This window comes from Mesoplodon mirus, assembly GCF_964341445.2.
Source record: "Mesoplodon mirus genome assembly, chromosome: 3".
Lineage (NCBI taxonomy): Eukaryota > Metazoa > Chordata > Mammalia > Artiodactyla > Ziphiidae > Mesoplodon > Mesoplodon mirus.
The window spans coordinates 47402069-47419004 of record NC_138978.1 but is presented as its reverse complement, the minus strand read 5'-3'; the positions used below and the strand labels follow the sequence as shown (position 1 = coordinate 47419004).

At 37.5% G+C, this 16936-nt stretch overlaps 1 protein-coding gene across 1 annotated transcript in view; it reads right to left on the bottom strand.

The window, feature by feature from the left end:
- Positions 1–16936, bottom strand: part of ZYG11B (zyg-11 family member B, cell cycle regulator) — a 75557-nt gene that overhangs the window by 19764 nt on the left and 38857 nt on the right. The window contains exons 4-10 of the mRNA XM_082615913.1: positions 16699–16839; positions 13681–13857; positions 12667–12731; positions 9696–9795; positions 9396–9446; positions 6927–7088; positions 6767–6814 (exon numbers count right to left, since the gene is read on the bottom strand). Of these exons, the coding sequence (XP_082472039.1) occupies positions 6767–6814; positions 6927–7088; positions 9396–9446; positions 9696–9795; positions 12667–12731; positions 13681–13857; positions 16699–16839 (744 nt within the window). The remainder of the gene's footprint in view (positions 1–6766; positions 6815–6926; positions 7089–9395; positions 9447–9695; positions 9796–12666; positions 12732–13680; positions 13858–16698; positions 16840–16936) is intronic.

Sequence of the window (16936 nt, the reverse complement as noted above, 5' to 3'; positions counted from 1 at the left end):
AAATGACACTGCAATGATTTAAATATGTATGGACAAAAGCAAATATTGTTGCTATGTTAGCACAGTGGGATTACAGGTGATTTTATTCCTCTCCTCCCCAAACAATAAAATAATAAAGAAACAGTAGCAAGTTCTGTTTCAGGTAAAACAGTAAACTAGATAACCTAAAAATTTCCTGCTATAAAATATCTAGAAGTGCTGAGTAAAAACAGGCAAACAAACTTTAAATATGTAACTTTTTTGGTGGGACAAAATGTAAACAGGGAATCAAACTAGAGCATAACAGGCTATCACTGGCCTGCAGGGGCAAGAGAACCGGGTTTTAATAGACATACAAGGCAAGAACTTTCAAAGCATTACACCTCAGTAAAAGAGTGGATTGACATAAATACATAAAAAATAAGTAATCTGGGCTCTGGGCAATTTAGATTGTGCTTGATCTTCTCCAAAACGATCTAAGATTCAACTTATCTCACTACTCTGAAGATTAATCCTCATTCTTTTTTTTTTTAATTTATTTATTTTTGTCTGTGTCAGGTTTTAGTTGCGGCACGCAGAATCTTCATTGAGGCATGCGGGATTTTTCATTGTGGCGTACGGGCTCTTTGTTGCGGCGCCTAGGCATCTCTCTCTAGTTCTGGTGAGTGGGCTCAGTAGTTGCAGTGCACGGGCTCTCTAGTTGTGGCACACGGGCTCCAGAGTGCGTGGGCTCTGTAGCTGTGGTGTGCAGGCTCCAGAGTGCATGGGCTCTGTAGTTTGCAGCACGTGGGCTCTCTCATTGAGGCACATGAGCTCAGTAGTTGTGGTGCATGGGCTTAGCTGTCCCATGGCATGTGGGATCCTAGTTCCCCGACCAGGGACTGAACCTGTATCCCATGCACTGGAAGGCAGATTCTTAACCACTGGACCAGCAGGGAAGTCCCTAATCCTCATTCTTAAAACTTCATTTGATCTACTATGAAATCATAATTCTCTTCCTAACACATTGATTCCATTTCTTAGGAACCAAAACCTCTGGCCTTTTCGTCAGTAAGAAACTATTCACTCCCTAGCGTAAGTCATTCTATAACAAATGAAAATGAAAGCTATCGTGTCCAAACGTATTCTCTGTAACGACTAACAAGTTTTCTTTTCCAATCATGGAAGAGTGAGGATGGAAGAGACAAGTGTAACTTTACTCACTACATGAATGTGTATAATCCTGTGCCTTTCCATCAGCATTAGTGATAAATCAATGTCTCCTATGTCCCTCTCTAATCTCATATATTCAAACAAGAAAAGGCATTTCACATTCATTTTTTTAAATTAATTAATTTATCTATTTTTGGCTGCATTGGGTCTTCATTGCTGCATGTGGGCTTTCTCTAGTTGCGGCGAGCGGAGGCTACTCTTCGTTGTGGTGCTTGGTCTTCTCATTGTGGTGGCTTCTCTTGTTGTGGAGCATGGGCTCTAGGCACACGGGCTTCAGTAGTTGTGGCTCGCGGGCTCTAGAGCACAGGCTCAGTAGTTGTGACGCACGGGCTTAGTTGCTCTGCGGCATGTGGGATCTTCCCGGACCAGGGATTGAACCTGTGTCCCCTGCATTGGCAGGCAGATTCTTATCCACTGCACCACCAGGGAAGCCCTCACATTCATTTTTTATACTCTTCCCTATTTATGTTTTTTAACACAGCATGTATCATTTTATAGTGACAAGAAAAGGAAAGATAGATATGTCTTTTAAAATAACAAATTAAAAAAAGATAGTTCTCTGTCTCCTTCAAGCTTGGGGAAGCTTGATAGAAAGAAATATAAAGACCCTCTGAGAAGGACACACCTTGTACTCAAAGCCCCACAGATGGTGATAAATTACAATTCACAATGAAAACAATCCATAATGAGTGAAATCATCAAATACAGTAGAAAATTAGACTCTCCCAAGAACCTCATGTAATCCAAGATAGTACCTGATTTTAAAAAGTTAAACACACACACATACACACGAAAATGCAAAAGACAGCACCATTAAAACAAAAAACAACAGATAAGGAAAGATTTGGAATAGAGCATCAAAACAATTATGGCCATTCTTTCTTGCCATAAACAACTTACTGGAAAATCAGACAAAATATATGAGAGAACTGTTTTCTGACAGCAGACAACTAGCTATACAGGAATGTGATCCCTGAGAGAAGATATTCAAATGGGGCAGTTTCTAGATTGTTATGCATATAAGGGGAACCTAAAGAGTTGGCAGTTTTGCTGAGTTGAGGAGACAGAGATCAGTCTTCAGGGTGGCCAAGGCAGCAAAAATTTGTACAACAGAGCAATGTAGAGGAAAAAGTTCCAAAGAAAGAGAAAGAAAGACATCTGCAGAGGGATCCCCTGAAATCTTTGGCTGAGTACTGATACGGAGTGAAACTCCATGAGGCCAGGGAAAGAACCACCAGAAAGCAGTATGTGAACAAATCCCAAAGTCACGCAGGGTTAGGAATAATTCACATTCTCACCAGCCAGAGTGAAGAGATCTCATAATAAACAAAACATTTGATAGTAGTGGGGTAACTAGGATAAAGTAGTAGGGTAAAGGCTGATCTGAAGCCACTTTAACAAAGCAAATATAGGCATACCTTGGAGATATTGTGGCTTTGATTTCAGACAACCACAATAAAGCAAATATCGCAATCAAGTGAGCCACACAAATTTCCTGGTTTCCAGTGCATAAAAAGTTATGTTTATACTATATTGTAGTCTATTAAGTGTGCAAAAGCATAATGTCTTTAAAAAAATGCAAATACCTTAATTAAAAATATTTATTGCTCAAAAATTCTAACCATTATCTGAGCCCTTCAGCAAGTTACAGTAGTAACGTCAAACATCACTGATCAGAGATCACCATAACAAGTATAATCATAATGAAAAATTCTGAAATGTTGCAAGAATTATCAAAATGTGACACAGAAACACAAGGTGAGTTAATGCTGTTGGAAAAATGGTGCGGACAGACTTGTTCGACACGTAGTTGCCACGAACCTTCAATTTGTAAAAAACACAGTATTTGTGAAGTGCATAAAATGAGGTATGCCTATAAATAAGCTTTGAATGGAACAACTTGATCCATGAGTAGCTTAACTGAATGCCAGCACAAAGTCCAAGATTTTTTGAAGGAAAACAACAAAACTACTAATCAACAAAGTAAATTAAATTTCACAATGACTGCAACCAATTAAAACTTACCAGGCATACAAAGAGTCAGAAAAACATGATCCTTAAACAGGAGAAAAGTCAATCAATAAAAATAGACCCAGAAATGACAGGGATAATAGAATCAGTAGACAAGGATTTAAAACAGTTATTATCGGGACTTGCCTGGTGGCACACTGGTTAAGAATCTGCCTGCCAATGCAGGGGACATGGGTTTGAGCCCTGGTCCGGGAAGATCCCACATGCCATGGAGAAACTAAACCCGTGTGCCACAACTACTGAGCCTGTGCTCTAGAGCCCGCAAGCCACAACTACTGAGACTGCATGCCACAACTACTGAAGCCCACGTGCCTAGAGCCTATGCTCCGCAACAAGAGAAGCCACAACAATGAGAAGCCCGAGCACTGCAACAAAGAGTAGCCCCACTCACCACGACTAGAGAAAGTCCATGCGCAGCAACGAAGACCCAACACAGCCAAAAAAATAAAATTAATTAATTAATTTAAAAACACAGCTACTGGGCTTCCCTGGTGGCGCAGTGGTTGAGAGTCTGCCTGCCAATGCAGGGGACACGGGTTCGTGCCCCAGTCCGGGAAGATCCCGCATGCCATGGAGCGGCTGGGCCCGTGAGCCATGGCCGCTGAGCCTGCGCGTCCGGAGCCTGTGCTCCGCAACGGGAGAGGCCACAACAGTAAGAGGCCCGCACAATGCAAAAAAAAATAAAAAATAAAAAAATAAAATAAAATAAAATAAAAACACAGCTATTATAAATGTTATAAATATGATACAAATGAAAGAAAAATATAAGAAGCCTGAGGAGAAAAAAATGAAGATATAAAAAAGATCTAAATGTAACTTCTAGAAATAATATATACATGTACCTGAAATGAAAAATATACTGGATGAGATTAACAGCAGATGATATGCTGCAGGAAAAAAATAATCAGTGAACTAAATAGAAAACAGCAAGGTCAAAACACAGAAAGAAAAAAGGAAAAAAACCTGCCAAAAAAGCCAGCAGAGTACTTCTGTGACTTTTGAGACAATTTTAAGCAATCTAACATACTTGTAATTGGAGTCTCAGAAAGAGAGGAGATAAGAGAGGGTACAGAAAAATATATTTGAAGAAATAATGGCCAAAATTTTTTCAAATTTATGAAAATTATAAACCTCAAAACCCAACAGAAAAATATCCACTTGGACTTCAATAGTGAGCAAAAATTTATCTTTGGAAAATTAAATCATAGACTTTTTCACATAAACAAAACCTAAATAAAATTCATTGCCAGCTTACCTACACTAAAAGAAATGTTAAAAAAAAAAAAGAGTAGTACGAGAAATACATGGCTAAGTATAAAAGCCAAATTTCTCATTCTTAAATCTATTTAATGAAAGATTGATGAGGACTCTTGCTTCTGGTCAAGATGGACTAAAAGGGGCCAGATTTACTCTCCATTCTAAAACACCTGAAAAAACACAACATGAAACAACAGTTTTCAAGATACTAGACATTAGGTAATAAAGAACAGTGACCTTTAGAGATGGAAAACAAACAAGGTGAGATGCTGCCTTGAGAGAGTTTCCAGGCTGTGGCACAGGGATACAGAACTAAAAGCAGAGCCCAGTGGGCTCAAGGAGTTGAAGAGATGGAGCTGAGAGTCCAGAGAGACCAAGGCAATTCATAGGACTGAGTACTAGAGAGAAGACAGTGTACATGGAGAGAATCCAGAGAGCTGCAGGGAGTAGCACTCTACTCAGCAGAGTACTGATCAGAGCATGACTGTGAGAAAACTATTTGAAGGAAGAAAAAGAGCCATCAAAGTAAAGAATATACCAGGTCATTTCATAATGATAAAGGGGTCAATTAATTAAGAGGGCATAGCAGTTCTGTTTATGAACCTAATAACAGAACTTCAAAATATAGGAAGCAGAAGCTGATAGAATATAATTGCTAGAACAAGTAGGCAGAAAATCAGTAAGCCTGTGGTAGACTTGAATAATATCAACCTACTAGACCCAACTGACATTTATAGAATACTCTTAACAATAGCAGAATATACGTTCTTATCAAGTGCACAGGGAATACTTAACAGGATAGACCATATCCTGGGCCACACACAAGTCTCAATAACTTCAAAAGGACTTAAAGTATGTTCTCTGATCATGAAAAATTAAATTAGAATCTATATCTCAAAATAAATTATTGAAAAAAATTCAATCACAAAGTAATAGAGAAAGATATGGAAGGAAGCACACCAAGTTGTATTAATATTAATTACCTCACAGAGATGAAAATAAAGAAATGCTGGGGACAAAATCTTAACCTTTTTAAATACATTTTGCACTGTTTCACTAGCTAAAATAAGCATGTATTCCTTTTTTTAAAAAAAAAAATTATTTATTTATTTGTTTTTGGCTGTGTTGAGACCCATTGTTGCTGCGCACAGGCTTTCTCTAGTTGCGGTAAGGAGGGGCTACTCTTCGTTGAGGTGCACTGGCTTCTCATTGCGGTGGCTTCCCTTGTTGCAGAGCGTGGGCTCTAGGCACGTGGGCTTCAGTAGTTGTGGCATGCGGACTCTAGAGCGCAGGCTCAGTAGTTGTGGCACACGGGTTTAGTTGCTCTGCGGCATGTGGGATCTTCCCGGACCAGGGTTCGAACCCGTGTCCCCTGCATTGGCAGGTGGATTTTTAACCAGTGCGCCACCAGGGAAATCCCCAGCATGTATTCTTTATGAAATTTTTTTAAAAAGCATTTTTAAAGTCCTATAAGATCTCTCTGAATATTTAAAATCAATTCCCTTTTTCCTTTTATAATGACTTGAGTCAAATTCTGTATCTAATAATCTACAAACCCAGAATAAAACAATCAAATACTATAATTTACTTAATACTCTATTACTGGGCATTTAGGTAGTTTTACATTTTCTGCTTTATATAACTAAAACTACAGTAAATAGATAGTCTTCCTAAAATGTCAGCCCTCAGCTTTCCCAAAAATCCATCTTTCATACTCCTGCATCTAGAAAACAAACACTAATCTATGCCTCCTGTGATCTAATTCCTCAAGAGCAGAGGTCTGCTTTGAAATGGGCTTTACCATATTGGGTACTTTTCCTGTTGCAGTGATTAAAGGTGTTAAAATAATCTGATCCTCACCTTTGTCTCAAAATCCTAGAGGGCTCACTTTAACATATATCCAGTATATTTATGGAATATCTGATTTGTTAAACAGTTGTTTAAGTGGTAATTATCAATCACCAAACATAGAATCTAAGGACACTTGTAGGTTAGTGACATTTTTCATGAGATCTTTTTTTTCTGATTATACAAGTAAAATATGCTCACACTGAAGCTTTGTACTATACCAAAATATATAAAGTATGTAATTTATATTTTTCCTTTTAGTGTGGTGAAAATCTTAATATGTATGTATAATTTTGTAGCCTGCTTTTTTCACTTAATTATATTATATATATTTTCTAATGTCACTAAGTGTTTACAAATAGAGTAGCATCTTTCTATGTATTACCTCAGATGGAAAATAATTACAGCTTGAAATTAGCAGGAAATGCTTATATCTTACCAAAAGTCCTAGGACTTTCTGTTGAATGGATGACTCAGTTGGGAATGACTGTAAAAAAAGAACGAGAAACCTATAACTAAAGAACCAAATATAATAAATAAATGCTCAAATCAATCAATAAATGAATGTCAAAAACTGTAGGCTAAATTCCCATTCTAACCTCTAGAACCCTCATGAAGAGTTCCAACCCTTGATTTTCAATAAAGTGTCTGCAAGTGGTTGGAGATTCATCTGTGAGGTTCCAAAGTGCACTCAAAGTAAACTTCAAAGTAGTGTCCACTGAATTTTGATTGGTTTTCTGCTTCACTATTTGAAGAAGTTGCTGAAAGGAGGAAAATAGAATTAATTTCTAATTACTGAATTGTTATTATAATTACTGGTAATAACACTGACTAACAAGTCCATGAGGATTAGTTTCATGGCTTCAAACATTTCCTATGAAGGTTCTTACAAGGACAACAAACAGCCTCTTGGATCAGACTTTTCCTTCAACAAGAAAAAAATAGAGGATTTTCATAAATACTTTAAAAATATTCTTATCATACCTATAATCTAATCACCTGTAAATAAAATGAAACGCAAGATGATTAAAGCTTAGGACCAACTATCTTACCCAACGGGTCACAACATATACTCATTTCAGATCCTGGCATAAAAAAGGTGGAGGGGTGAAGAGGGAATGAATCTAATATTTACTACACATCAGCAAATCATATCCTATATTGTAATATTGTCATCCCCATTTTTCAGGAGAGGAAGTTGAGTCCGAGAAATATTAAGTAATTTGATCAGAGTCAACTTAGTAAGAGAAAGTAAGAACTGGAAGACCTAATTCTCTCTAACTCCAAGTTTTCCTTAAGAAAAAAAGAAAGGGCAAACTACATACAATAGTAAGAGAATTAAAGTCTAAATTGGATTTAAATAAGACAATAGCTTTGAAATTCCATTTGTAAATTACTTCTACCATAGCTTTAACCTAAGAAATTTAAGCTTGAAAAAGAAATATTTTAAGACGTACATGGGACATACATAATTCCATTTTTAGTTTACACTTTTGAGGGTAAAAGGGAGCTCTGCAACAACAGATACAAGTAACATTAATGAACACTATCACTTAAAGTTATGTACAATTCAGGAAAAAATTTTTAAAAACACAAACATCTAGTTGCAATTATGTAACTTAATAGCATAGTGGCTAAGAGTGTGGCACTAGAATTGGGCTACCTGAGCTTAAATATAATCTCTGCATCTGACTAACTGTGTAACCTTGTTTGCCAATTTAACTCTTTGTTTCCTCATCTGTAAATTGTGGGTGATAATTAAGGGCTTAAAAAACAAAGTTAGCTAGCATCATCATTACTACTACTATTAATTCCTGCTAATTCCTACTTAAACTAAACAATTTTCTCCCACAGCATATGAGTGTACTACTTCCTTAATCTCTTTGAGTACACCTCCCGCCAAAATTACTGAAACACATGTACAGCAATAAAAAGCCATTTTTAAAACTAAAATGTCATCCCTAAAAGAGTAAAAATAAATAAAATCAGCATCCTTTTCTACTCATCTAACATACGTATCATATTTTGTGCTAGGCACTTAGCATATTCCTTCAATTAATCTTTTTTTCCTTTTTATTTAATCTTCATAACAACTGTATAAAGCATTTTATCATCCCTAAGAAAATTTAGGTGACTTGTCTTAAATCACACAGCTAGTAAGTGATAGAACTGGGAATAAGCCCAGATATATTGACTACTCCTTCCTTTATACCATCACAGCCTTTTCCTCTTTTTACACTGCTTTTTTTACTCATATCACTCTTATTATTACATATTTATTAGACTGTATTACTGTATTACGACCAGGTCTACATAACTATTTTCTCTACTATACTGTGAACTTCTTATGGGCAGGAATTATAGATATAATTCAGTGTAGATCCCTAACACCTAGTAAGGTGGTAGGTACCTGATGAGTATCCTATACATATTTACCAAATGAGTGACTTACTTTCTCATTACATACATAATTTGTAAGTTATAGAAAAAGGGAGTCTCTCATTTGACTTTTCCATCTACTATTATTATTCAAACATCTCACACCAGGATTGTAACAAGCAGCTCCTAAGTGGACTTTTTCCTTCAGTCCTCCCTAAGGCATGGTTTAAATTTATTCTCTTTAAAGCTTTTAACTTTTCACTGTTCACTATATTAATTCCTCAAGTGAAGCAAGTAAATCATATATCAGCTATTTACATTATCTTCTTCCCTGAAGCATCTAGCACGACCGTATGCTTAAAATAGACTCCACATTTTCTTCATAAATAACAAAATCACAGAATTTTAGAACTAGATAGGATCTTAAGGTTTATTCAGGTCGCAATGGTCCAGGTAATTTATCTAAATTCACAAAGTGAGTTTACAAGTTAGATCCCAGGTCATCTGACTCCTAGTTCAGGGCTCTTTCCATCTCTGTTAAGGAGTAAAGCTGCCTCAGTGAAGAGAAATTAATTCAGTCACTTAGAAGTAACAAAAATAATCTTTTAAAATATAAAATGTCAGAAGATACACAACACTGCCTGAAAATAATGCAAATGCAAACTGTTTAGGAGTCTGTACAGACTTACCCTGACAATGAAGAGTTCAGCACCAAGCTGTGCAGTTTGTTCTGTAGAAAGCTGCAAGCAAGCAGAAGACAAAGTAAATGTCCAAGAATTCACCAGTGTGAGTTTAGTATCATTCACTGTAACAGACTCCAAAGGTCAGACTAAAATCTCTGATCAACCTGGAATTCCACAATACCGAATACAGCTTGAGTAAGTTACCTGGCTTACTAAAACCCCACTGGCACACAGATTTGGGGAAAAACAGTAACTGTCATGGGAAACAGTTCCCTACAGAAAACTATTCAACAAGAGTTCAGGCACCTTGGCAGCCAGAATGGAAATGATTGCAACTGCCATCCTTTGCATGTTTTGATCCTCATGGTTGCAGAGCCACTGCATGACAAGCTTGGCTGCTTCAAACCTGAAAACACACAAAGAGTGTCATGAATTAATCCTGGAGGCCCCAGGCATAGTTTCAAAGCTCCAGCTGGGAACTGATGCTACAATTTAGGTAGGTGAGAAGGAAGGGGAAAATTCCTCCTAATTGATAAGAGAATAACAAGTGCACTTAGTGTTGTGGAGATGGTGTCATTAATTCTGACAACACTTTGTAAAGGAACAAGAGTTTGGAAAATATGGTCAAAAATATCTGGCATTCATCTTCTAGAATTACAACATATTCCTATTCTGTAGTGATTTCTATATTATAGTAATAATTTAAAGTACTTTCTGGGTTCCTCCCAGTACCTAGCACAATGGGAACATTCATTCATTCACTCCGAAACATTTATTGAGCTCCTGTTTTGTGCCAGATACTGTTCTTGGTGCTGGAGAGAGGGTAGTGAACAAAACAAAATATCTCAACTCTCATTAGAGCTTACAGATAGTGGGAAGACAGATAATAAATAAATAAGTAAAATATATGGTTTGTTTAGGTACTGACATATGCTATAGAGAAAAAAAGAAAGCAGGAAAAGAGAGGATATGACATGTGGAAACTTTATCGTCCCCAAACATGCCCATAATTGGGTGGTAATATAGCCTGGTAGTTAAGAGCAGATTCCAAAGTTCTTTGAATTTTGGGGTTGGAATTCTAGCTCTATCTAAAGCTAATGACAATAATAAAATAAACTATTTTATCATGTGAGGCAATGCAGTCAGGTCATTAAGAACATGATACACTTTGGAATCAGCCTGCATTCAAATATCACCTTCACCATTTATTAACTTTGGGGCCCTGGGCAACTTCCTTAATCTCTCTGAACTTCAATTTTCTTGTCTTTAAAATAATATGATCTATTCCATAGGACTGTTGTATATGATATCACACATAAAGCTCAAGACTTAGTACAGAACTTGGCACATACCAAACTTTTGATAAAGGTTAATTTTTTACTAGTATTGTCTTCCTCTGTGCCTTTACCTGTGCAGTTCCCAAAACACAAAACAATCAACTCAACCAGCTTTCATTTTCAAGGCAATATGGCATGGATATAAAAAGTAGAAGCTCTGGAGTCAGTCTGGATTTAAATCTAAATTCTGCTACTTACTATCTTATCACCTTGAGCAAGTTACTAAACTTCTCTGTGCCTCTGTTTCCTCATCTGTAAAATGAAGATTACAAGAGTAACAATTTCACAGGACTGTTGTAAGGACTGAATAAGCATATGTAAAACACTTAGCACAGTGCCTGGTAAGTGCTTCATACATTAGTTATCTTTATTATCTTAAATACCATCACTAACATGAAATCTTTAATGATCACCAAGCAGATGGAATCTTTCCCTCTTTGCTTGGGGGCCCAGTACATTCTGTCATCCCCTTCTATGAATGATTGTCTTCTATTATACTCATAATTCATTCATTCATCCATCCATCCATTAAACATCCACTTAAGTACTAAGTACTAGGGGCAAGGTGAACCAATCACCATTTCTTACCACAAAGAAGCTCAATTCTAGCAGAGTGCACGGGCTACATCAAGGGCAAATGATAGCCTACCTTGAATGATCTTAATAGCTGTGTGCCCAACTGCCTGTTTTCTAAAGTTTTATTGGAACATAGTTATCCCCATTTGTTTATAAAGTGTCTATGGCTGCCTTGGAGGTACAACGGCAGAGTTAAGTAGGTCCAACAGAGACCCAATGGCTCACAAACCTACAACATTTATTATCTGGCCCTTTAAGAAAAAGTTTGCCAACCCTGGGGTAGTTTATAATTTTCTTTAGGAGATTATGTCTTTTCTACCTATGACTTCATATGATCAATACAGATGCTCAATATATTTATAAAATAAAATTAGCAATCTACATGAGATATATGTAGTTATATTTTTATCCAAATTATTTATTTCAAATAGTAAATGGAATACTTCATTGACTCAGCCATGCCAGATAACAGTGTACTGTTACCCAAATAAAAGTAATTCACAGTAAAATTACTGCTTGAGAAAGACATTTTTCTCATTAAATCATAAAGTATAAATTTCTTCTTCCAAATACCATCATTAAAAAATTATACTTTAAAGTAGTAAAATGAGGGCTTCCCTGGTGGCGCAGTGGTTGAGAGTCCGCCTGCCGATGCAGGGGACATGGGTTTGTGCCCCAGTCCGGGAGGATCCCACATGCCGCGGAGCGGCTGGGCCCGTGAGCCATGGCCGCTGAGCCTGTGCGTCCGGAGCCTGTGCTCCGCAACAGGAAAGGCCACAACAGTGAAAGGCCCGCGTACCACAAAAAAAAAAAAAAAAAAAAGTAGTAAAATGAAAAAAAAAAAACCTGTTTAGCTCCCAAATCACATCTTAGAAAACAAGGAAACCCTTTATACTTACTGGAATCCAGCTATATGGTCTCCCTTAACCTCTGCTTAAAAAGTTTCTTCTATAATTAAGTATCAAATAACAATAATAATGAGGTATGATACAGAGAAAAGAACACTGGACCCAGAAGACTTGAGTCTTTCTAGCTTAGCAGTTACTAGTCACAAAACCACGGGTAAGACACTGAATTTCTATATGCCTCAATTTCTTCAGCCCACAATATTGTGCAGATATTCTAAAAACTATAATCAATATAAATTCTTATGCAAAGGGCTACGAAAACAGGGGCCAATCTGTTATCATGAACGTCAAAGCACTAAATTAGAGAAAGTAGATTTAGCATTCTATAAGGCAACGCACAATCCCACCCACTTGACTAATTGTACACCAGGAATACCCTGAATGGTAAGAAATGACCCAAGACATATTTCTAGAATTCCATTTTGCCCCATTTTAAGTTCTAGTGCTATCACTTGCCTGTTAAATGGAACATCTTGAAGAATTCGGTCACTGCAAAGTGAAAGGAGGCAATTCTTCTGTAACTAAAGAACCAAAAGGAGAAAAAAAATCCTGAATAAAATATTATTTTATTTTTTAAACAGGGGTAGACTCTATTAAAAAAAAGAAAGATTGATAAAACACCACTTATTTCTTAAAACCTTTATTCTGCCCACCTACTGTTCAAAGACTGACTTCCACTGGGCCCATATAAGTTTACTTGCACATTTTAAAAAATCTTTTCTATTACGTGAGAAATAGGGTAATAAATAGGATAACTCCAGCCAATCTCCCTCCCTTCTGGTGGCCTTTGGGTGGGTCCTATTTTGTCTTCTGTTCACCTGGCTTCCAGAGTCCATGAACACCAAAGCCTAAAGTTCATCTACTTTGGCAATTGCTCTCAATGAGGGAAGCTGGCTTTAATGACCCACTCACCTATCTGGGTTGCCATTTTTACTTGGTTTTGCACCTCTGAGTATTTTGTACTAACTTGCCAACTCACTGTTAAATTTTAAGAGTTAAAAATGTAATTCAAGCAGCATTTTTAGTTTTCATCCTGAGGACAGGACAGGTTTTGTAGTCTACCTATACTGCTAGAAATAGAAAATCCATGTCTTACTCATTTCTCTATCCCAGTACTTAAGTATTGAGTACTTGAGTACTGAACCAGTACCTGGTTCAGAACAAAAGCTCTAAGCCTATGCCTGTTTGATGAAATTATCACTAACTCAAGGTCTAGGTGCAAGATGTTTTGTATGGCTTGCTTTATTTCCCTCAACATTTGGACTGAAATACTTTTAGGCAAGGAAAGCATTCTCTAGTTTTCTACTTCTCTATTGTCCTGCACTCAGTCACACCATAAAGTTATTACTTCACAGCCTCCAAAGGCATTTGAATTTCCAGGCTTGGTCTACTAAAATGAACTGTATGGAGGTGGGAGATGGGTAAGAGACACTAAAAGGAGTATTTGAATGGGAGTTCCCATATGCTTACCTGCTGGTGATTGGGAAAATGTTCCATGGCTTTGAGCAGCAAATGGGTCACATCAGCCAGGAGTCGCACAGGCATTCCTGCAGCAAGATCCTGCTTCGTTAAGTTAAACACACAGGCGCTTGCAGCAAGTTGCACTGGCAAATTCATAGGGTGGTTTCTCATCCCAGTAACCACAAGCTGGAAAAAAAAATTAGTTCTTTTGATCCAACTTATAAATATAAGCTCTCTTCATATAGCAACATTACTTTGTTGATCTATAATAATTTCTAAGATGTCTTACGTATCTTTTTTATCCTCACATGCAGAGCCTAGGACATAGCAGTTACTCACCAATATTCAGTTCCTGTTCACCTGGTCAAGGTAGGTATCAAGTTGTTCATGTCCAGAGATTTTTCTATAAGGCTAAAGAATCTTTTCTATTCAGGGAAAACATCTTTGTATTTCCAAGACCTAGTTCAGGGCCTATTATATGCTAAGCACTAAACAAATTCTTACTGACTTGAAGAGAGTAAACCAGTAGCAAACTTCACTTTCAAATCCCAACAGTCAGTTCCTTAAGAACACTGCTAAAGTTAGAGTACCATAAAATCCATTCACTTCCCTCTGGCTGACATAACTACTTCTCTCCTTTTCCTCTCTCCTCAAATCCCCAACAAATCCTCCCCATTCCTCACTACTGGCTGAAGACCTTGCTTCCAGTTACCTTGAGAAAACTGAAGCAATCATAAAGAACTTCAGATTCTCACTTCCACATGTACCTCCTTACCAGCATACACATGCGCATATGCTGTCTTCCTGCCTGTTACCATAAATGACCTTTGGGGGCTCCTCTCTAAAGGTAATCCCTCCACTTATATGCTAGATTCTTCCCTTCTTGTCTACTCAAGGACACTGCTTCAGCTGTTCTCCCCCTTTCACTCCTGTATCAGTTTTTTATTCTGTACTGGATCATTAATATCATCATACAAACAAGCTATTTTTTTCTCCCATCCAAAAAAAGAAAAAAAAAAAACCCACACACTTCTTCAGCCAACTACCACCTTTTTTCTTTGCTCTCTTTTGCAAGAATCACATTTCTGGGCTTCCCTGGTGGCGCAGTGATTGAGAGTCCGCCTGCCGATGCAGGGGACGCGGGTTCGTGCCCCGGTCTGGGAGGATCCCACATGCCGTGGAGCGGCTGGGCCTGTGAGCCATGGCTGCTGAGCCTGCACATCCGCACACTGTGCTCCGCAAAAGGAGAGGCCACAGCAGTGAGAGGCCCACGTATGGCAAAAAAAAAAAAAAAAAAAAAAAAAAAAGAATCACATTTCTCTCTGCATCATTCTCTGAATGAATGAATGAATGAATGAATGAGTAAATATTTCAGATCAGGACTAGAGGTCTGGTCCTTTGTTACTCAGGTTCATAGTAACCAAAACCAAAAAATGATAATGCATATACCAAGTGCCAACATCCTCTGGTATGTACATAGGAGGTGACAGATGTTGGGGGTAACACCTTAGGACTTAAATGTTACTGGTTCCTTTCCAAACACCCCATTCTCAAAATCTAAGAAACTGGGAGGTTAAGGCATTTCTGGCTCTGACACTAACTTTCTGTTACTTAACCTCACAGACCCTCAGGTACATAATCTGTAAAACAGGAGATAAAACTTATCTCTTGGGATTGTCGTGCCCACTAAATGAGGTATCAAATATAATATAGTCCTATACTCATTGGTTTCTAAACTGAATGTGCATAAGGATTATCTTGGGGGATTATTAAAATGCAGATTCCTGTACCTCACGAATTCCTGAGGTACTCTAATTTTCCTTATAATTCCTGTACCCAGCCCTATTGAAACTAAATTTCTTGGCATGAGGTTCACAAATATGCTTTTAATTTTTATTTTATTTTTTAAAGATTTTTTAAAAAGATTTAATTAATTAATTAATTAATTAATTAATTAATGTGTTTTTTGGGCTGCGTTGGGTCTTTGTTGCTGCGTGCTGGCTTTCTCTAGTTGCAGTGAGCAGGGGCTTCTCTTGTTGCAGAGCACAGGCTCTAGGCGTGCAGACTTCAGTAGTTGTGGCTCGCGGGCTCTAGAGCGCAGGCTCAGTAGTTGTGGCACACGGGCTTAGTTGCTCTGTGGCATGTGGGATCTTCCCAGACCAGGGCTCGAACCCTTGTCCCCTGCATTGGCAGGTGGATTCTTAACCACTGCACCACCAGGGAAGCCCCTTTTACAGATTTTTTTTTTTTTGATGTGGACCATTGTCAAAGTCTTTACTGAATTTGTTACAATACTGCTGCTGTTTTATGTTTTGATTTTTTGGCCACAAAAAATCTGTGGGATCTTAGCTCCCCAACCAGGGATTGAACCCGCACCCACTGCATTGGAAGGCAAAGTCTCAGCCACTGGATTGCCAGGGAAGCCTCTCATGAATATGCTTCTTAAAATAAGCAGTATCCCAGACTTCTGATGGATAGAGGACCACATTCTGACAAACAATGTCCTAAGTAATCAACAAAATTAAGAATCCTCCTTTTTTGCCTTTCAAAAGCTATCTTGGTTAAAATATCTTAATTGAGGAATAACGCAGATTAGTTACAAAAGCACAGGAGGTTCATAAATTGCATGGAAAAGTGCCTTATAAAATTCCAATATTGTATTTCTTAAAAAAGCCTATATGAAAGCAATACAGGGGTAATATACAAAGCAGTGTCCTGATTCCAGTCATATATTCCATTTTCTACTACAGCTGGTGAAAACATATCACAGTGATTACTGGTTTTAGATAGTTAAATATGAACTTGAAGGCATTTATATTGCTTAAATGAGACTACTATAAAACTTCAGTAACACTATGCAACTATCTCCTCTCATTCTCATTTATGGCTAATAACTGAAATTATACATTATCAATCCCATTACAAAAAACCAGACTAAATGCAAATTTTCACTGATTTTCTTCACAAAACCATCATCTATCTAGGAAGACAATTTCAAATTTCTCATATGCAGTTTCTTATTCTTACCTTTAAAATTTCTGGTTTTGTTTTTTCCATCACATGAGTCAGGCTAAAAAGGTGAAATAGAGCTTCCCGGACAAAGAATGCCCGTTCACTGTACCGCTTCAGTGCTTCTGCAATCTGAGTTTCATTGGCTTCTCCAGACACCTTTGAACATAAACAGAAGATGAGTTTTTAGGATTCTTTTCAACCCTCTGTCTCTATCCAAACATCATTTGTGTGGATAGCATCCAGGGTAGCTTTG